Source organism: Aphelocoma coerulescens, chromosome 4 (genome assembly GCF_041296385.1).
Source record: "Aphelocoma coerulescens isolate FSJ_1873_10779 chromosome 4, UR_Acoe_1.0, whole genome shotgun sequence".
Lineage (NCBI taxonomy): Eukaryota > Metazoa > Chordata > Aves > Passeriformes > Corvidae > Aphelocoma > Aphelocoma coerulescens.
The window spans coordinates 52,606,572-52,629,441 of record NC_091017.1 but is presented as its reverse complement, the minus strand read 5'-3'; the positions used below and the strand labels follow the sequence as shown (position 1 = coordinate 52,629,441).

The window sequence follows — 22,870 nt, the reverse complement described above, 5'->3', positions numbered from 1 at the left end:
TTCAGAGGGAGGGAATTTTTATACCAGGTGATGTATAGTAAAAAGAACTCAAGTGTTTTATAGATCACAGTAAGATTTATCTTGCCTTAAAGAATAGCTGTTGGAAATAAACAGTTTAGCATGTGCTAACCTGAACATAATGACTTGAAGACTTAGTTTGTATTTTTATCTCAATATCACAGTCTTGACTTTATTGTACTTAAAACTGTCACAGTAAGAGTATTCTCAAATTGGAGTTAAAATTACGTTTTCTGTACATCGCTCTTCCATCATTGTGTTAAACATCTTCAGAAAGGTAAAGCAAGATTCATGTAAAATACTTGCTAGGTAAAAAGATAGTCCTCACTGTGTAATTTTCTAATGCTATTTATCTGTTACACAATATCTAGCCAAATATTGTTCTTTTTCCTTAGGGAAAAATGAGCAGTATGTATTAACGTCTTAATTTTTTTACAGTCTCATTTAAAAAATAATTCTGCTCCTTATTCTGGAATCACGCTGAGGGCAAAAGTCTTGCAGTAATGCATATTGCCACCTTAGGAGGATGAAAACTAGGAATATTTATCTACTTCCCTGAAATTTATGTTTTCAAACAATTAGATAAATGTTTTCTATCAGTTTACCTTTATGTGTGTAGGAACCAAAAAAGGGCCTACTAACATGAAAAACAGATTTTCTTTATTGAATTTTAAATTCCATACTCTGTAGTGGAAAAATGTAATTTTGGAAAACATGGTGTCATTAACATGGGGTGTACTAACTTCCAAAGTTTTCAAAACCTTCGGTGTTGAGAGTTGGTTTGGTTTTTGTTCTGTTGTTGTTGTTTACTAACTGTTTTGGTCCTGCCCCATGCAGACCGCCTGTGTTCCCAGCTGTCATAAAAGTGTAGATCTTTTTCCTTCAAGTAGGGATTTTCAGGTACACACAAGTATAATTTTTCCTTTTTCTGTAGCTTTTCAGTGCACTTCTCTTAAACTGGACATGTGACTATCAGCATGTGTGTTGTTACACATACTGCTCATTAAATAAGCCTGAAAGTTCCAAACATTAAACAGATTAGATATGATTGTAAGTCTTGAAACAGGGAGAGATAAGGCATATTCATTCATAAAACTTAACAGTCAAGTAAGTTGGTCCTGAGGGTTGCTTTAAATGGTTTTTGTCACATCTTGCAAATTGCAGAACATCTCTTCTCCCACCCTTCTGTTTCTACTACAGTTTTAATGAAATTATTGCTAGAATCATATTTGTGAGTGAATAGATAAGGCTTTATTAAAATACTTTCATTGTGCTGCATTGATGAAAATTCTCAGCCAAAATTTTAAATTAATTAGTATTAATGGAAGTAGTGTGGGGCATCTTCTTCAATCAAAAGTTTGCACGTTTTGAAATATAAATAATCTGGAAGCAATTAGTTACTCAGTTCAGCTACTTGAACAAAAATCCAAAAACTCAAACGAAATCCAGTAGAGATTTTGATTAAATTCTGGTTGCTTAGAAACAAAGCTTCTGTTGGTGAGTTTCTTGATGTCTTCATTCAGTAAGCATTGGCCATCTGAAATAACCAGGCTGTTGATCTTCATGGGAGGTTAACTTTTGACTTACCATATTAAATGTAGCTTTTTTTCCCCTTCCTTTTTTCTTTTCTTTTTTCCCTCCTCAATGAATTATTACCAGATTCTACCATGGAGAGAGTATTTTGTGTGATCTAGACTCTTATGTTTTCACTGATCATGGTTTGAGTATTCTGGAACTACACAGCCCAGAGTTGCTGCAGTGGGAGGGGCTGTGGGTGGAGCTTTATCCAACTCCAGTACAGGTGAAACATGCTCAGAGCAGTGGATAACCCAGCTTTGAAGACTGCAATGGGTTGAAGAGAATTGCCCTTACCTTGTTCTTTTTGCTGTGAGCAACCATCAACTCTTACAATGACTTGCCTAGTCACCCCATAAAAGCTGTATGGAATTTTCATGGTTTTGCTTTCCCACCAAATCAGTTAGGAAGGGAAGAAAATCTGGAAAATATGTGAACGACCGTGTGTTCAAAGAAGGATGAAATACCTTAAGACACTCAGTTTAAATATTTTTTTTTTGTTTGTGTTGGCCTATAACACTTTCAGTCATAAACTACATTGCCTTACCTTTATTGCTGGTATATTATAATTCCCTAGCTCACACGAATATTTCAAATATAAGTTTAAACATGGATGTTATGAGTCAGCTCTTACGTCATGATGGACATGCAAGCATCTCTGAGAAAATTATTTCATTTTGATGTGGTTAAGTAACTGATACCACTTTTACAAAATTCAGGCAGATTATCTCATATTGCTTTTGCCCTGCCCTGTCCCACATTCTTTCCTCGTGCTAGTTGACAAAATGGCTGTTAGAGATAATAAAAGAGAAAAACCTAAATGCTCCTTACAGAGCTATTTGTTACAAATAACTTGTATATAGCTGTCACTGTCTTGACACAGTGTCATGCTAAACTAACAAAAAATACTGTTTTTCAAGTGAAGATTTTTCTGAGTTATTGTACCTACATGTGTGTTTTGTCTGAGAGGCAAATACATACTTATGCCTATAGGTAATACTTTTTTTTTCCTTGCTATTCCTGATGGGTATCATGACATGGTTCAGAAATGAAGGGTAATTCTAAAAACAAAGATTCTGAATTTGGTATTTCTGGTAGTGACAGGTATAGCAGACACTGGGGAAAAATCGTGCATGCACCTTTCTAACTGATGATGGAGGAAATGCCCTTTAGCAATCCTGTTTCAGTGTCAGCATTCTTTGACAGTGGTACAAATTCTGGTACCAAAAGTACCAGGCCTATTCATTTGCCCTTCCTTTATGGAAGGCATCTTTTTGAATTTTTTACTTTTCCCCTGCCCCCTGCACCTTGTCTTTTTTTTTTTTGGCAATGTGTTCTTTCACATCTGGTGTATGACTGACACCTGACACTGCAGTTTCCTCTTACAGACCATCAATACAGAAGCGAATTACCAAGCAGAACTTGGTTGGCATAATGGTTGTCCATCTGTTTGAAGGTACTGATGCTGATCATCTTGAGGAAGCTGTGAGCCCTTGAGGACCTGCTGTTTGAAACTCACAAAGTATTCAGATACCTACCCTGTGCACTCTGGCAGTTTGTATTTTTCTGCATAGCAAGAGATGCTGTCATTAGAACAAAGACAAGGCACATCATCTTGCAGTATGTCCTGAGAAATTCCAAGGAGATGAGGAATATTGCAAGATACAAAATAGATGCCATGTGTCTGGCAGTTTGTGGTTTTTTTTCCTCTGCATATATGGTTCTTGAGAGAATCAAATCCATATCAATGATAGTTCAGTGGATGTAGTCCTTGAAAACGCCTTTACTTTGTGCCGCCAGATTGAACCAAGTTGTCCTAGGTTAAGTAATCTCAGAGGCTTGTCTGCTTACTTGCTTGCATCTCCCCACTCATCTTGCTTCACTAGGCACTTCAGATACTAGGAGTCTCTGGGTAGTAGAAATAGTTGGCTTGGCTAGACTGGGGTAAGAAACTCATTGAATGTTTGGAGTAAGCGGGGAGAGAAAAGGGTTTGTCTTTATACATGAGATCCCTAATTCTGGGTTGGTATTGATGTTACTCATTTTTACTGTACTTTTTTTCAAGTGATCCTTGTCTTGCAGAATATGTCATCTAGTATAGTTCCTTTAGGCTGAGGCATCCAAGATATCTGAGACTCATCGCTGTTTTTGTGGCATGGTTTTATAGTTCTGGCCATGCATAGTCTATTTTCATTATAAATGTGATAATGCCGCCCGCACTGTTAATGAATGTCTGACTAATTAGCTTGTAGCATAGAGGGGGATAGCTCAAGATTATATCCCTTTTGACTTTATCTTCTGAACTTGTGAATTGGCACAAACTAGAATATCTGTAATCAGTTCTGGTTTCTCAAAAATTGAACTCCAGTGGTCAGGTATTGAGCTTTTTGAACAATCATAAGTTTCAGGAGAGAGCATTTTCCTTGGAGTTACTTGGCCGTGTGTTGGGCACATGGATTTAGTAATTACTGTTGTTACTTCTTGCAGTTCCAAACTGTGACCTTAGCCTTAAACACAACAAGTGACTTTCAATCTCATATCAGTTGTCTGGAAACCTGCTATGTGCAGATGCAGAGTGTATAAAAAGGGCTGTTTTTTTCTGTTCTTGCTCACCATTCCTATTACATGTAATTCTGGCACTGATGTCTTGTTTCAGGCTGCAGTATTTAGCTCTGCCATTTGTAGATGCAGGAAACCTTATTTTCTGAAGTACCTGGATGACTTAAAGCTGTGTCAATAAGTCTGTTTCTTGAGGGTTCCTTCTTAAATCCACTGTTTGCACACTGAGAGCTTAATGTATTGATGAGTTACATGAATAAGTAGGGCAAGGCAATTGGTTATCATCCCTTTGTAAGAAAAAGCATTGAGTCTTGTGATAAGTATCTTCCTTTGTGAACCTCATTAGCTTTGCCATGTCCTCGGTCTCAGCAATACTCTTACAGACTTCTTGAATAAGGAGAATAAAATAAGGATGTTGACTAGCTCCTGCTACAGTTTCCAACTTGGTATTCTGCTTGGTGTTTGTCACGTTTGTTTGTGACAAAATGGGGATACTGAATAATTAAGACTTTTGCCAAAGTGGCAGAATGCCTCCTTTCTTTGTCTTGATTGCTCTGAATTCAGAATAGCCTAAAAATTATTGGATAGGTCTTTCATAATCACAGTTCATCCTGCAAGTATGAAAATGTTATCGGACGTATTAAAAAAAAATTACTCCAACTCAGACTTATACCTTCTGGATTAGCTCCTTACTTACTGAGGCGATGCTGTCAGCCTTCTCCTTTGCAACTTCAGTAAAGCTTATGCAAAATAGGTAATTCAAATAGGAAAAGAGTATTTTCAAAATGGAAAAAAACCCCCCAAATCTAAAATTGTGGGTGTATGAATATATGTTTGGAACACGTATGGCTGACATTTCTGTGCAGTGTTCCAGTTTGTTGCAGATCAGTGTGTTTCAGTACAGTGTCAATTTTTCTTAAGAAATTTCTTAAGAGCCTCATTTGTATTTATCTTCCAATTAGCAGTTTATCATTTTGCTCTGACTAATATTACTTTTCTAAAGGTTAGCTGCTTTAAAGGAACTATCACAGTAAACATTAAATATTTCTTTGAATTCCTGTCAGAATGATCCGTGTGCAATTAACTTCTAGCTACAGTTCTCACAGCTGATAGCTGAGCTAGGTGGAGGATAGTGGGATCAGTGTACTCTAAGCTTATAAATCTAGGTGTCTTTTACATGTCATTCTAGAAGGACGAAACAGTGATGAAATCAACTCCAAATTAATTTTATTATTCAAATTGTTTCAAAATTCTCCTTGAACCAGTTAGCTGCTTCATTGTCCTTCCCCAGCAGGATTTGACATTGTGAGAGGAAGCTCTGCATGCTTGGAACACTTACAGAGCTGTTCTTGGCTACCTCCTCTAGATTAAACCATTTATTTGTTGCTCTTTTCAGCCTTTATGAGCCCAAGCTACTGAAGAGTGGTGGAAATGGATCAGAGAATGCATATGCAGCAGTGGATAACTACTTGGACTGCTGAGTCTCTTTCCTCTAGCAGGCACAAATGATATTGTCCCTGTTTCAGAAGTTCTAACTGGGGTGGAGTAACCCTTTAATTTCTGTCTATGTTTTCTGTGCTTTAGGTGTTTCAGATACTAAATTTTTTTCCTTAGTGTAGTTAAAATTCCTTGCACTTCTTGTCAAAGGAGAGGAGCATTACCCTGCTGGTAGTCTCTGGGGAAAGGGGCCAGCTTTTCAGATGATTCTTTACTCCATGATAAATGATGTTCCTTGAGTTATTGTTGATGAGGACTTTTAACCTCTTTTCTGTTGTGGTTCTTCCATGTTACCAACTTACTGGCTTTAGAATAATATAAGTATAGATCATGTCTATTTTGGCCTTTATGCCTTTTGTAGCATTTTTTGAGGCGGCAAAAAGAGTATTTGCAGTTCTCTTTAGTTTATAATTCAAAGTGCACAGAGTATGTGTGCACTTAGAGGTAGGACCTGTGTTGACCGTGACATGGAATTGCTCTGGCCGTAGACCTACAGCCAGATTGCAGCCCATCATTTGACTGTGGTAACTGGTGGTGTAAGGCAGGGCTGTACTGTGAACTTACACAGAACAGTTTGGGGTTGAATTTGAACTCTCCTGTACTTGTTTTAGGGGAAGGTCGTTTACATGGGTAATGATTATAAATCAATGGAAGTATGACAGTGAGCAAAGTATTTAGCTTCAGTGATTCTTAAGCAGTGTTCCAAATGACTGGATATGAGGACAGAATGTTGGGTAAACTGAAAGGAATAATGTTTCTGCTGAGAGTGGCTGTTGACTAAAACATTGCTTTTAAAAAAAATTGATGAAATAATTACTTGTTTCTCCTTCTTTTTTCTAAGTATGTATAGAAAATATGATTCAACTAGAATTAAAGCAGAGGAAGAAGTCTTTTCAAGTAAGCGATGCTTAGAATGGTTCTATGAATATGCAGGTAAGTGTGAGATGCAAATTTCCTACCTATAACAATTTAATTTATATTGTAATATGAAAATTGCATTAACTGACCTTTTGAAAGACTGAATATAAAGGATTTCTTGTAAAAGTCTTAGAGAAACTTTCCTAATATTCTGTGTAGCATGAGGTTGAAGAGTTCAAGGTTCAATTTTGTCTTTGTCTATATCCTATAAAAAGAATACAGAAGGTGTGTAACTTGAAATGTTTTGGAACGTGTACTTTACTATTCTAATCCACAGTTAAAGCTGTACTTCTGTTGAACATGCTGTTACCTCTCTGTCATCTGCCATGATAGTGCTGAACAGTACAGAACTAGCCTCAGGAGAAATGGTGTGTCTTTAATTAAAAACACCCAAAGGGTGAGGGAGGTAGTAATGTTAGTTTTGTTCCTGCTGTGAATCTGGTGCTTAGGGTTTTAAGCGAAGAGGTGAATGGATTCAAATATCCCATACTAGTTTTATCAGATAGTTTTCCATCACAAGGTATAGGGAAGGTAGTCTGTATTATTTATTCTTGCCCTTGTGTATGAGAACTTTCTTCAGACATTACTTCTAGGAATGTTAATTATGGCCTGTGGTCACAAAAGATGCTCCTTTATTATAGTGAAGTTGGTTGTTGTATTTGTTTTCCTGCATGTGTTTTTCTGAAAGTATGGGTAAAAATGATCCCATAACTGTAAAGACCAAAAAGAAATTAAATAGATGTTTAATGTCATCTTGTAGTTTTCTGGTGCTGTCTTGGATAACATGTCTCACAGCTTCTTCTGTTTTGTCTACTTCTTAAACATAATCAAGACTGACTTAATTTGATGTAATCAACCATTTTTTTCTCCTAATAAAATTACATAAATGAAATTAAATACTTTGAGATCATACTTGTCTGTGGCAGTCTGTGAGAGGAGATTCAGACAAATTCAAGGCAAATCTAACCTGTTAGGTTCTCTGCCGTTTTGACCAGCTTGATTTATTTTTTTTACTCTAGCAACAGGCATGACTCATTTTTGTCAAGACTTTCATGGAAAGAAAGGATGAAAGGAAGGCTGTTTGTGAAAGAACTTTGGTGTTTCCACTGGATGCACACACCAAGATAAAACACAGAAAAGTGGAGAGTACGATTGTGTTTACAGTATTGAGTAACATTCTAAAAATGGAATTTTCGAGGAATAATCTCTTGTGTTCTTGCTTCATAAGTCTTCTTTATGTATGGAGATGTTGAGACTGCATTTCTTTTTTTTTTTTCCCCCCTCCCTTGGTGTATTTTTGCATTACAGAACGAATCTTTTTAAAGGCTGTTGTGTACACTTGGAGAACTGAGAGGCTGTGATGAGAAGATGGGAAAAGACATAATTAAACCTTGTTATTTCTAGAATAGATCACCTAATAATAAAATACAGATTGATCTTCCCTTTATAAACCCTGTTTTTCTTGAACATGTGATCTTTATATTGGAGGAAAGTAGGCATTTCAGCCTGTATTTTTTTTCAAATGAACCCTTTTAAACATGAGTAAAATAATTCTAATAAAATAGTTCAAATATTTGAAATGTATTTAAAAACAGAATTGCACAGTACAATTCTTAATGCCTGTATAATTTTTCAGAAGTATTATAGAAGTTAGAAAAATCTTGATGTAATGTTTTATTAGTAGTGCATTTTAATAGCTCTTATATTTTGAATCTTTCTTTCCTTTTAAGTAGGCAAAGAAATAACTAATTCATTATTTCCTTCCTGTTGCAGTTACTATTATTCAGATGACATGTGGCCATGGTGTAGCAATATTGAATAAGCAAGATAACGTTATATAAAGATAGTATATGAGACAATGAGGAATGAGATTCTGGAAATGATAATGTCTTGTATCCTGTACATCACGTTTTTGTGTGATTTGATCTTACGATAACAGTAGAGATTCAGGCCAAGAAATGAGTTTCACTAGACATCGTCCACTCATTTAAGCATGGTAGTGTTATGTGGGTGTTCTGTTGGTCTTAAGTCCATTCTTAAAAATCTTATTACTTTACACTTCCAAGATTATCTCAGTAAATGAGTAGAAAAATTGGCAGGGATGAAAAGTTGTTTTACAGTTTCTCTGTTTTCAAAGGTGAGATAAAGATTTAAGTGTATCCAAGTCTGATAGTAAGTATGGAAATAGTTATTTCATGTCAAAACAAGCTAACTGTATGAAAGTTAGATTGTACTGTGTGATTGCACTTCTTTTGTGCTGTAAAGGACAGGCTATTTTAATTTTTAGAGATTAGTAAAATGCATTCTGTTTGCAGGCACAGATGACATTGTAGGGCCAGAAGGTATGGAGAAATTTTGTGAAGACATTGGAGTTGAACCGGAAAATGTAAGTTCAGAATCCATTTAAAAAATGCCTCATCTGCTATGGTGTACATGAGCCAGTCTTACAGCTCTTGCTTTTCCACCAAGAGTTTAAAAATTCTTGAGAGTTTAAAAAAATTCAAGAAATATAAACCAGGGAGGTTTTGAAACACTTTTGGGAACAACTTGCCATTATTTTAACCCCCAGACTGTCAACCTGTAAAACCTCAATTTGTCTTTGCTGCTGATGGTTGTCTGAACAATGAGACAACATTCAAGATTTAATGTAGCAGCTAACAAACAAGTAGTGTTTCCTTTAGGTTTCCTAGGAGAGAAAAGTATTTCAAATATTGTGGGCAGTAGTGGCACTACGATTATACAATTTCAAAAAACAAATAAGGAATATAAATATATTTACAGATACGTATTCTATAGGGGTGTGTGTGTATATATATGTATGAAAAAAATTTTAAAAATAATTCTGCCTTTTACAGGATTTTTCATAGTGCCTAATCATTGTTCTTTAAATGCATTTGGAAGTCGTGTCTTTTGCAGAATTCATGGAGCATATAAGTAAATGAGAATTTTGGCTTTGAAAGATGTACTGGAAAAATAAGATGTAATTTGCTAATTTCAGAGTTTATGAAAGTAATAAATGTTGTGATTTATGCAGATATTTGGATATATAAGCAGGTATTCTGATTTTGCATTGAAAGCTGTACAGAGCTGCGCTAACGTTAGATAATGGCTGAATTGCAAGTTTAAATGACTTCATGATTGAATTTTTTTTTTCTCCTAGTTGGCAGGGTCAATTATCCTGCAAGTTTTTCTTTCATGTATTTGTCAAAAGTGTTTTCTTAAGTTGACGAATAAGATAATAATAATCTTAGGGTATTGCTTTATCTAAATTCCTTATTGCTTTGGTCTTCTGTGTGAGGGGTGAAAGAGACTGTTTCCTTTTGACCAAAACGGAAGTATTTATGTATCAGCCTGTCTTTGAATGTGTGTTAATGTTACTTGTTCTAGTTTTACTTAACATCACCTTGAATTGTGGGATCGTTATTAGCTTTTAAATAACTGAATTTTGTGGATTGCAGCTGATGGTTCATTGAGATGAAGGTTTAACAAATGTCAGATATAACTTGTCAAACTGCTACTGAAATTTTGTAGTTACTTTGGGAAACCTTTTCTGTAGCTTCTGCACCAACTTCCTCATTGTATTGCTCATGAGATGACTGTGCAAAACTCCCTTGAAGTCCCTTCTGATAGCTTGGGTGGATGTTCACTCTCTATATTTGTACTGTTACCTTCTCTTCATTTGGATTGTGTACAGGTTTGTCACTTACAGGGTTTTTTAAACTTCTAAAATAGTGTAGCAAAGTTCTGAACTTCCCACTTATACAAGTAAAAGCATTTGTAGCCTACTAAACAGTGGTTATTTGGAAAACATGGATCTTTTTGTTAACTCTTCCATCTCCGTTTTTTTTCTCTTTGAAACAGGTAGTTATGCTTGTGCTAGCATGGAAGTTGGATGCACAAAACATGGGCTACTTTACATTACAAGAATGGTTGAAAGGAATGACATCGCTACAGTAAGTGCCTTGAAAATTCTCTTAAGTTTGTTCTAGTAAACACAGCTTTTCAGAAAAAACACACTTCAGTGTTTTGACTCATAACACCTAAAGCAGAGAGCTCTACCATGGAGTAGAAGTCATAAGTTTTTGGCCTGATTGATGATGATATGGTCACTTAGAGACAACTTGAAACCTGAAGTTGCACATGTTAATACAGTTGGATTAAAATGTCTGCAGTCTCGATAAAAGAGAAGTGTCATGAGGTTTGACACTCTCTGTGTCCCCAAGGACACCTATCTTTGTTGCTGGATGGCACAAATCTTTCAGATATTGGTATGTTGTTAGACTGGTTTAAAATGCTGAATAATACAAAGCCTTTCTGTAACTCTCCACTATTCTTTCTAAGAGTTGCTGTCTCCGGTTAAGAGCTTGTTTTTATGGCAGGATTAACATAAGTATAGATGAATAACCATGTTTCACAGAGAGTTGGAGAAAGAAAGAACTGTTTTGACTTACCTTTCAGAAGAGAATTACTAAAACTGTGTAGGAAGTTCTGTAGTTTCAGCAAGACTTTAGAAGTGTTTTTCACTGCTTTGATTTCACTGCAAACTGGTTGTTGTTTGCCATGCATGGACAAGCTCTTAGTTCAATCTGCTGGAGAGTGCATTTTTTACGAAGCCAGCCAGTCCCAGTGTTAGGCTTTGCTACTTTATCCAAGTTGGTTTCACACCGTGGGTTTAGTAAGACATTTTATGAAGATAGACTCAAAAACATGCCTCTGTACAGAGTGATGTGTTTTGAGCAGGTTAATGGGGATACATGTTAGAGATTCTTTCCTAGAACATCAGACATCTCTGTAAGAATGCAGACTCAACTCACTTGGTGCTTGTTTTATAGGTGCGATACTACAGAAAAATTGAGAAACTCTCTGGATTACTTGAGATCTTTATTAAATGAGCCTACCAATTTTAAACTTATTTATAGATATGCCTTTGACTTTGCACGGGTAAGTACTGTGCATTTGAAATTAAAAACTTTACTGTCATAAGTAATAATTGAAAGACTGTGTACTTCTAAGTTTGTTCCTCTTAAGGTGCCACTCAAGATTGCTTCTAACAAATGGAATCATTTGTGTTCTAAAACAGTATATGTAAGATGTCAAAACCAGAAAAGTATATTGGATGTATAATATTTAGTGGTTTAGTGACATGTTTTGTTATGTCTGTGCCTCAAGCCATTTTATGACTTCAGGGAAATAATTTAAGCCCCATTCCGTTGTATACTGGAACTTGACCACTGAGTTCCCCTGACTTTATAATTACTGTGATTTTTCTTACTCTGAATTTTGTGAGCATAAACATATTTAAAATGGGAAGACACTTCACACATTTCAGTAGCTGGTAAAAATGGGTAACATGGTAAAAACTGGATATGATATAAATACTGATTCAGAAGATTGTTGGAATGGCTTTAATGATGTTTTCAGTATTTATTAAAAAAGACCCCGATACCAGTCTTCCTGCTATAAAACATGCTTTGATGAAATTTTTCCTGTCATGGAACCCATAATATACATAAGAATATTCCTACTAGGACAGAGTAACAGAACTTTATTTTCTGAAATAACATTTTGAAATAAAATTTGGACGTCCATTTTGCTAATGTGATGGAATGTACAGAAGATTTAACATAAAAAGGTAAAACTGAACCTCAGATTTCAGTGCAAGAGAACTAAAAATACTAAGAAAATCTGCAGCAAACAAAAAGTAGCATGAGAAATAAGAAGAAATTGAACTGATAGCAGTTCTAATAGTCTCTCATTAGCAACTCAGATTTTTGGCACCTCAGTGCTTTCTGCATCTCAGCATTCAGATTTATGGTAGTTCACTTTTAAACAAGGAAACTTGGAGCTGAGTATAAAAAAATGCATGGGATTAGTTAGTAGTGTGAGAGGGGAAAAAAAAATAGCCCTATCAGCCTCTTAATTCCTCCTTTGCTGTATGAAGATTTGTTCTGCCAGTTTTGCTCAATGTAAAATGCAAAGGCATTGCCCGAGAAGTTCAAGATACTGATGAAATATTTGGAATAGAGAGCAAACCCGCACCAGCTGATGGCCTGTCAAAAGTAAGTGCAGAAACTTAAGAGGTAGCTAGTGTGTGAGTTCTTTTCAAGAGGTACCAAACTGATGTGAAAAACGGTGGTCTTGGAAAAGAACTTAAACTTTGAGACACAGGCACTGTGACTTTATTTACAACAAAAAACCCCTGCAGATTATGGAACTTCAAGTCAAAGGCATATAAACTGGGGAATTACCAAAACAATATTAGGCTAATATGGTTATTAAACTTTTGATACTACAAACTTGGGGAAAGTCTATAGGAGAATGGCATCCAGAAAAGAACGCTGACAAAGGCAAGTATATTTATAGATGCCAGATTAAACTGGGCATAGTTTTTTTCAGGGTCATGGAAGTGATTAATAGAAAAAAGGTGATGGTTTCCAATTTGAGAGATTGCATAATTTCTGTCCTAAGGATAATTCTTTCAAGGAAGTGCTCCATGGCAACAAAGCACTTGTCTAAACTTCCCAAGTTTTAAGAGAAATTTTTTTAAGAGAGTCTGTTGATTTGGCATTTAAAGTTAGTTTGTGAATAAAAATGTATCATCAAGGTTTCGTGTGGCATGCATGATTTAAATCGGCATAGATTTGAGGAAATAATTTAAAATACCATATGTTGATATTAAACATAAATACATTCCTCAATCCATGTTTGCCCTCATCATTGCCAAGTTTGAGAACATACATGCATTACATGGCTTAAATAGATCTTTAATTTGTAATACTATGGGGGGAAATCTCAGGAAGGCTGTCTATCATCAGTGTAAAACAAATACTCAGATTTAACAGTTTATTAATATATTCCTTCAACTGTATCCAAGGAATATAAGTGTCTGGAATGTGTGCTAAGGGTGCAGTTGGATCATCTGTCATGGCAGATGTGCCATTAGGCAGTTGGAGGTGGGTAGAAAGGGCTTATCTGAACAATTTGTTCTGATCAGTAGTCAGAGAAAAAGAATGTAGGAATGTAAATATATAAGGCATGAAAAACCAATGTGGCCAAAGTGAAGGCAATAGAGCCTGATTTCATTAATACTTGAGTGTATGGGAAGAATTCAGAATATAAGCAATATGTAAAATAAAATGTATTCTGACAGCAGTGTGATTTCTGCTTAAAGGTGTTTGTGACATAAAGGTAGATGGACTTCGGAAAGAGAATTAGTTTTTAGAACTTTCTGATGTTGGAAATAAACAAAGGATTTATATCATACTAGTACAAAAATGCCTTTGCAGGTTTCTTTTTCATCTTTATTACTAATTGAAGAGCTTTGTTCATCCTGGAATTTACTTTATTTCTCTAAATCCCTCTTGGATTTACTGCCTAGAATGCAAAACAGTTTCTCATGTTTTCAGAGTTGCTGGTCTCCCCACTTTACTTTCAAAACACATCTGCATTAAATTCTGTCCACACAATTTTAGAATTGAGGAGTGTTTAGCATGAAATGAACATAACCTTGTGACTAGGGCATTCAGTTGTTGATTGAGAACTGGGATCTTGCTCAGTCACATCCATCCTATGTGATAGAAGACAATTCAGTTATGATTTGAGCTTGATTTTTTTTTTTTTAATAAAGATGCGTATTCTGTAATACATAGAACTGCATTTGTGCAGGTGAAACACAGGACTCAATTCCCTTTGTCGTGGGCAGCTAGCTGTCTTGCAGTGATCTGTTAGACACTCCCTGTATCTAGAACATCCCTATAATGGGGTATATCCTGGTGGAGAACAAGCTGTCCATGAGTCAGCAGTGTACTCTTGTGGCCAGGAAGGCCAGTGGTATCCTGGGGTGCATTAGGAAGGGCATTGCCAGGAGGTTGAGAGAAGTGATCTTGCCCATCTACTCAGCCCTGGTGAGGCCACATCTGTAGTGCTGTGTCCAGTTCTGGGCTCCTCAGGACAAGAGGGGCATGGAGCTTCTGGAGCAGGTCTGGTGGAGGGCACTGAGGATGGTTAAAGGATAAGAGCTTACCACTGTGTATTGGTATCTGCAGGGAGGGTGTCAGGGAATGAATCCAGGCTCTTCTCAGGGGTGCCAAGCAATAGGACAAGAGGCAATAGGCAGGAACTGAGGATGTTCCACCTGAATATGAGGAAGAGCTTCTTTACTGTGCAGGTGACTGAGCACTGGAACAGATTGTCCAGAGAGGCTGTGGAGTCTCCCTCACTGGAGATAGTCAAGCACCACTTGGGTGCAATCCTGTGCCATGTGCTAGGATGACCCTGCTTGAGCAGGGGGGTTGGACCTGATGACCCACTGTGGTCCCTTCCAGTTACCCATTCCATGATTCTGTGATATCCTGTATTTTCTTAATGTAGACTCTGCAGTCTGCAGTCATGAATATGTACAGAGAACAAGGTATACATTGGCTAATAAGGAAATTCATTTTTACTGATTTCATTGACTTGTGAATTTGTAGCTCAGTGCTATAACCGAGGCATAAAAATGTGGGGGTTTACATCTCACTTCTCAGCAAAATTGGTTTAATTTTGTGTCAACAAATGTAGATGGATAAACTGCTTAACAAAATGGAATCATACACATACACGATACTTTGAGATGCGCAGAAGTTATGTTACTAAATATATTCATTTTGCCACTGATTAACATATGCTGGACACAGGTGCTGCTGCTTTTACTTAGCAGAAACAAAAAAATCAACCCTTAAGCCTTAATATACTGCTGCTACATTGAACTAAAACTGGACAGTCCAGAGAGGTGTCTTGATGTGCTAGTGTATTATGTTCTTTCTGCTCATTTGATAATTTAATCTGAATTTCATATAATCAGTTAAAATAACAGAGCAAAGATCCTCCTTGGCTCACTCTCGCAGAGTTGAGGAGCTGTCAAGTAACCCTGAGTGTCTGTTGACAGTCCATGTAGTTGTAATGATATGGCAGGAAATAGGTACAGCACTGCTATTCTGAGAGGTGTGGCTGTGCAGAGGATATGTGCAAACATGGCTGGGGATCTGATGGCCATTGCTTACTAGGGAGGTGTGAAGTCAGAAATGACCTTATGCCTCATCTGCCTTGACGGTGATTTTTTTTTTGGAACATCTGTGGAAAGCAACATGTCCGTATAACAAACCATTACCTGTAAGGAAGGAAATTTTACTGGCAAGTTGTGTATTATTAAAAAACACTGTTATATACTGCTATATATTATTTATTTGTTAATTTATTTTGTGCATGGGTGATCTGTGAGGGAAGTGAAAAATCCTGAATTCATGCTCCGTTTTCCTTTTTGACCTTTTCATGCAGGAAAAGGACCAGCGCAGCCTAGATATCAATACTGCCAAGTGTATGTTGGGCCTTCTTTTAGGAAAAGCATGGTCCCTTTTTCCAGTATTTCATCAGTTTCTAGAGGTATGGAATTGGAAACAGAATGACAGGGGGCTTTTTAATCTGTCTTCTCTCTGATACTTTTCACTGGAGGTAGAATGAACGGCTAAGAATGCTGTGTCCTGATTTAGGATATTGTAACCACCAAAGCAGCACATGCAACTGGTTATCTTTCCTTTCTTCCTTTTTCCCAAATTCCTATGCTGTTAGGGTTTGTGTAATGCAGAACAAAATATAGAATGTTATTTATTTGCTTTTGGACTTTATTTTATTGCTTTATGTTTGCCTTCTAAAAGATGTCTTAATCAGAAGCATGATTCAACACTAGTTTAAATACTCGCTGGTTTAATCCTTTTTAGTTTTGGATGACATACAGATTAAACTAATAATGCATCACAAAGTTTAAATTTTCTGTAAGAAAATCTGAGTTTGAGACAGTTGAAAATACATTTTAGTAACTTCTGTTTCTTTCCTCAAGCAGCAGTCAAAATACAAAGTCATCAATAAGGACCAATGGTGTAATGTTCTTGAATTCAGCAGAACAATTAACCTTGACCTCAGTAACTATGATGAAGATGGAGCCTGTAAGTACTACCATATGTTGATGTTCTAAAATAAGTTATTTCTCTGAGCTTAATTGTTCAGTGTGCTTCTACAAAATTTTGTAAAATACAGTTATTTGATCTCTCTACAGGGCCAGTGTTGTTGGATGAGTTTGTGGAATGGTATAAAGGAAAACAAATGACATAGGAGTTTAACTATGCACAGCCACTCAAGAGTCACTGTTACCACAGTTACATCAACCATTAGCCATAAACTGCTATTTGTATCAAAGTGCATGCTGCTTTTCTTGCACTGCATCCCTTTGGCAGGGAACTTTTGATGTTTGCTATTTAACAAGCTAGCTATGCTTGCTGTTTAGCATTGTTCTCTTTGAAGGCTGCTTTGCATTTTGTATTTACACTATGAATTGGTGAACTTGCCAGAGTCTTCACTGTGATTATGTGTATATTGCTGTCTAAATTTTGTATATGTGTATAAAAAAGGCTTCACCTAGGGATTATTTCTGCAGAAATGTATTGTAAAAATAATTTTGTGGCATATTTCTACTATCACTTAACATGTCTGTCGAAACTTTTAGTTATTTTGTTTTTCTTTTGGTCTCAAATGTAGCATTTCAGACTTTCTGGACATAGTTATGTGAAGAACTATTGTCGGTTTCAATGTTACTATTTGAGATGCCAGTTTCTGAGAAGACATGCTGTGACTTCCTTCACCAGACTTCGCCAAACCTGACCTAATGCTTTATAGGAATGAAACATTGGTGTCTTAAAAATATATATATACATATAAATATTTAAACACTGTAATAGTTGTACATGCCACAGATGATTTCCATTTGAAGAAAAAAGTACTGACTTTTTAATGTTAAAACTGAAGTAGTCATTACAGGTACAAATGAACAAATTAAAGTACCTTTTAAAAATGGGTTTTAGACTTTTGTAAATTGCCTTTGGCATACTCCTTTTAATTTTTGTTGTGCCAAGAGTGTTTGGTCTATGTTGTGATCTAGTGACCCAATGACACTGAAAGTTCTAGCTGAAGTTTGTGGTTTGGGGAATGAAGTATGCTCGCCCCTAGCACATACATAATAAAGATTTTGGGGATTTTTTTGTTTGTAACACTAGTCTTTCCAGGGGCCTCCAGCTTTGTGTTTCTGAGTACTAAAAATACGATGTTGAATAGTCAAAACATTACTTTTTCTTTCCTTTTGGGAGTTAGTTTCCTGGCAGAACGTCCATTGCAGGCAATGGGCATGTAAAACACCAGCATTAAATGACAGTACTTTTTAGTAGGGACCACTGCCTGTTTCACTCATTTGTTTGTCTGTATAGGATGGTTATAGTGATTATTTTGGGGGAAAAAAAATGGATGAATGGAATACTGTTTAAGTTTTGTAATTTTGTCATGTTGTCTTTGCCTTACCCTTCTTTATTGAGTAATGTTATTGTTGATATTTATAAACAGGTCCTTGAAGTATCTGGTGCTATTAAACTTTGATCCCTAAGGATTTATTAAAATGTTATCGATTCATGGAGCATTTAAGAACAAAGGGCCAGTGGGAGTTTTGGAACAACAAATAACATTACTTTTCTGTAGAAATATTTTACAAGATACTGGCAGTTTTGTTTTTTCCCTAGAATGTGATCCACGGGAGCAGGAGGAAAGCGTTTTTTGTTGAAAGTGAAATTTTCATCTGTGTTGAAGGTTCTATCCTTGCTGTCAAGTCAGGAACTGCCATTGACTTGACTCCTTTTAGGATTAAGTCTAGTTAAGCAAAAGCACATTATTTTGCTGCCCTGGACCAGGAGGTTGTAATTGGGGTGCTACAGGTGGTCAGTTGTGTTCAGATCTGTTTGTTGTTGGTGGTGGTTTTTATTTTTCAAGCTCAGCTGCCAAAGACAAAAAATGTTTGTATCTGTTTGTGTATATTTGTATATACATAAATATACAATATATATGCATATACAAAACCTAGAATTTCATGATGCTAAGAAGAAAATACTACCTTTCCCATGAAATAGCTACATTTGGACTTCCATAATACTAAATACTGCTTTTTAAAGTTAGTAGTGGTAAAACATACATAGTCAGTGCTTTCTTGTGTACTAAAGCACATAACCATAATTAGATGTTTGATGCCAGTTTGCACAAGAAATTAATTGAGTGGAGTGTGGTATTTAGTGTTTACAATAAGCCTCTTAAGAAAACACGTTTTATTAAGACTTCTGATGTAAATGTGTATATTACAATAGTATTACTGTAATGAAGTACCAGTGGAGCTGCTGGTTTAGTTCTTAAAAGAATGAACTTAGAAGCAATATAACTTTTAACATTAGGCCAAATTGTGATTGCCAAGATTTTAAGTGAAATAGGTGTAATTGTTCTTAAAACATTAAGCTAGCTGTTGACTCTAGGAAACTGTTCACAGTTTCTGAACACAGAATTTGTGTTCACAGAACAAATTGGTGTGAATCCTCCGACAAATACAAGTTTGTATAAAAGGTTTTGTATGTCACAAATAACTGAGCTTCTAATAATGGAAGCAAGAGCCAAAGACACTTTTAATCTATTACTGTTACAGGTACAGCTTTCATATAACAGGGTTGACAGAAATCTGTTCAGCCAGGTGTTGGCAGTTTTGAAATGTTTATCAGAATACAAAATTTAATTAAAAGCAAAGAAATGGGAAGAGAAACCTCAGAAGGTGCTTGTGCTGTGTAAGCAAACAAACTTGGTTTTTTAATTTGGGTAAAAGTAGTTGGGAGTGATGGAAAGGAAGAATATGTTTGGAAATGAATCAGATGGTGCAGATTTTTTCTTCCATTTGAAACAGGATCAATCTGTAGCCATCAGCAGGTTTATAAACATGCATCTTGATAAAGTAAACCACAGATTCAATTACAGCTAGTAGAGACAGCTTTACTGACATGTACAGTGAACAAATGGACTAAAATGGACCTGTGTGGCTTGATGAGCTTCCCTGTGCTATCCATCCTGCTGATACATGCTGATAAGCAGAAGATCCTAACATTGCCTGCTCCTGTATATTGGAGAATTTTTTAATAGTTGTGGAAACTTAACTAGCCTACTCAGTTGATCTTGTATTTAGTACAAGTGTGGCATTTGCTTTTTTGTTTATTATGCCATCAAATAGCTTATGTGGATTTTTTTGTTTGTTTGATTGTGGGCTTCCCCCCCTCCCCTTTTGAAAAGTAATGTACAGAGATTATGCTGATTTCTGGGACAAGACACTGAGAGGTCATTCCTGAAAAAGTGTCATGGGTCTTGTGCTAATATTTCTGGTGTACTATTACTGAACTTTTAGCAAAAATTTGATGATCAAGGTACAATTCATTTTTGGTATTTGGGAGATGTAAATTGGAAAGACAGTTAGTGAGAGGAAAACAATGTCCAGAGGCTATATGAGCTGATGTTCTTTGCCACACATTTGGAGCTCTTTGGACTCAATAATCTTAAGGATCTTTCTCAACCTAAACGATTCTACTAATGTTAGTAACAAAAACAGTCCATGGGTTAAATTTCTTTCTAAAGCAAAGTGATACTAAGTATTTAAAGTATTTATAGAATTCTATTACTGATTTTTTTTCACTTTTTTGCAAGGAAAGCAAGATAAAGAACATAGAAATTGTTGAAATTATTTATGTACTTGAGTTTTCAGTTAAAACCTCTTTAAGGTTGTCTTTATGCTACAATAAATACTTGGGTTATCTTTGTGTAACCATTTCTAATTCTGTAGAGGCTTCTCCCATTTTACCACAAACATGTGCATTTTATTTCATCACAAATATGCTCACACAATCAAAATTAGTTACAGCTTATTGCTGCTTGGTTAATGTTCCCAAGTCACTATTTTGAAGGACAAAAATGGACTTCAGTTGTGTTAAGGTTTTCCCAGATTTCTGTTGATCCTTGGTCACAAGTCTAACAAACTGTTTGATACTCTTGGAATTCATATAGACAGCTTTAAAGGTTAGCTTGTGCCCTGGTTTTAATTATAGCTGCTAACATACCTCTTTCTAGGCCTTATATTTTGTCTTTTCATATTGTAAAAGTATATAGAATCCATCCACAAACTAAAGTTTGTTTTCTGTAATTGGGACCAAAATTCAGCTTGATTTTTTTGTTTGCTTTTATTTTTTAAATCCTTGCCCGTTCCCCCCCACTCTGTGTGTGTGTGTGCATGTGTACTTGTGTCAAAATAGCACCTACTGATGCTGCTGTTGCAGGAACAGCAGTTAACCTCTAACTGTGAATGCTTTACGTCTTAGTTACTTGGATATTACATAAACAAGGTGTGCTAAACTCCTGTGAGTCACAATATGATGAAAATACTATTATGCCATCTAACCTGAGTTAACCTGGTTGATTTTTAGGTCTTTTCATGGTGTTGATGTAAAATGGCATCCCACAAATAAACAGTATTTGTGTTGGTTTCAGCAACTGATTTCAGATTTTTCTGTGATTCATACTTCAGAAGTTCTCATATCTGAACATAAATCAGCAGGCAACCTTTATCAAGTATAAGCAGAGAACTTGTGTGTAGGATCTTGTCACCCTTGTTTCTAATAGTAGAGCAAATCAGTATTTAAAACTCTTGGGAACAGGTACGTGTTTCAGAACGGTTATGGGTCAAATGGAGTGTGAGAGTGTAAAACAGTATCATAATACCAAAGTTTTCAGCAGTAAGTCAATTTGAGCAGAAATGTCTCAAGACAAAATTTTACAGAAGCATGATCGTTACCCACTCGTCTTGGTCCAGCCTTTTGACCCACAAGGTCCTCATAGAAAAGCTGTTGATGTATGGAAGAGCAGATAGGTGGACTCAAGAGAGTTTGAAATGCTTTGTTCCTACAGCAAATAACTTGATAATTACCAAACTATCATAAGTCTGTGTTTGAAAAGGAGACTTTTGTTTCATTCTGATTACTGCATTTGAAGTTCTTGATCTGCTCTTGAAACTAAAGTATTTTTTCCCGTCCTGATTCACGGTGTGAGGGATTCTGTGTCCTGTCAATTGCAGAGCTCAGCATGCCATTGCCCTGTGAGAAAGGTGTGTCCAGACTATTGCCAACATCCTCTTGGCTGACTCCTCATGCTTCATTTACAAATTCATACAGCATACACACAGGCACCTTTTTTATTGAGCTTATTATGTGACTTTGTCTGATTACCCACAGTCAACTGGGATAGTAACAGCAGTTGGCTTCTTACTAGTATAGGTGTCCTAGAAAATTCTCAGTGGCCAAATAAGCTAAATCAGTTTTCATTGTGAACAAGATACAGTGGATGAAATGTAAAGAAAAGTGAGGATACAATCTTGGGGTCAGTGTGTATGGGACTGTGTAACTAATTGCATACAGAAGGGCATGCTAACATGGGGTGGGTAGAGAGGAGCAGAGTATGATGACTACTGCGTGGAAGTCACAGAAAATAGAAAGGTTTTGTATTAAGGAGCAATTGCTAATGAAATGAACTAATATGAAGGAGAAGCAACTGCGTGTTTGGATTTGAATGAAGAAGTGGTAATAAGAGGGGAGAGATGAGTAGCAAAGGACAGTGGGCAAGATTAGGCAGAAATATGAAGAAAAGTTTGAGATGAAACATAATATTTTGACAGTAGAATGAATACTTTGCCTCATGTTAAAATCTCGTGATACAGGAGTGAATTGACTTTGTCTGACAAGAACAGAAACTTTCTGCAGCTTTATGGCATAAAGGGAATCTTAGAAATCCTGCAGCTTCTCACAAGTAGTGTACTGTCTGCCTTGCCACAGCAGCATTCTCACAGTCAGAAAAAAAGATGAGAAAATAATTTTCCAGTGTATATTTTGAAATCCTATTGGACTGTTGCACAAGCAAATGGCAAAACATTTCAGTGTATGAGACATCAATAGAGCACTCAAGTGTGTTTTTTTTCCCCATGATTCACAAAATTGCCTTGCTTGTATGGTTAGATTTCTTAGTATGTTAGCAGCTGCTACAGCCAAAAGGTGACAGTGTTTGAAGACTCACAGACACCAAAAAGAGCAAGTCAGTGCTTTTTTCAGGCATTGCATTTTTAAAGTTGTTTTAGCCACAAAGAACTTGTGTGGATAATGAGCTCTACTGAAAGCTAGCAGTGGCTTCTTTGTTCTTAGTTTTTTTCTTTAAAGGTAGTCTCAATGATCACAGAATGAACTAGGTTGGAAAAGACCTATGAGATCAAGTCCGACCTATGACTGAACCTAAACGTTCTCATCAATTAAACCATGGCACTGTGTGTCACATCCAGTCTATTTTTAAACACGCCCAGAGATGGTGACTCCACCACATCCCTGGGCAG

At 36.3% G+C, this 22,870-nt stretch overlaps 1 protein-coding gene across 11 annotated transcripts in view; it reads left to right on the top strand.

Moving 5' to 3' along the window:
- DCUN1D4 (defective in cullin neddylation 1 domain containing 4) overlaps positions 1-20,988 on the top strand; it is a 40,984-nt gene extending 19,996 nt beyond the window's left edge. For 10 of the 11 annotated variants that reach the window (XM_069014135.1, XM_069014134.1, XM_069014141.1 and 7 more), the window contains 7 exons: positions 6,491-6,582; positions 8,883-8,953; positions 10,429-10,520; positions 11,400-11,508; positions 15,883-15,987; positions 16,445-16,547; positions 16,658-20,988. In XM_069014135.1, coding sequence (XP_068870236.1) covers positions 6,491-6,582; positions 8,883-8,953; positions 10,429-10,520; positions 11,400-11,508; positions 15,883-15,987; positions 16,445-16,547; positions 16,658-16,713 — 628 coding nt within the window. In that variant the 3' untranslated portion in view covers positions 16,714-20,988. Of the gene's footprint in view, positions 1-6,490; positions 6,583-7,586; positions 7,714-8,882; positions 8,954-10,428; positions 10,521-11,399; positions 11,509-15,882; positions 15,988-16,444; positions 16,548-16,657 lie in introns of those variants that run through there. The other variant, XM_069014142.1, reaches the window with a different exon arrangement.
- The last annotated feature ends 1,882 nt before the right edge of the window (positions 20,989-22,870 follow it).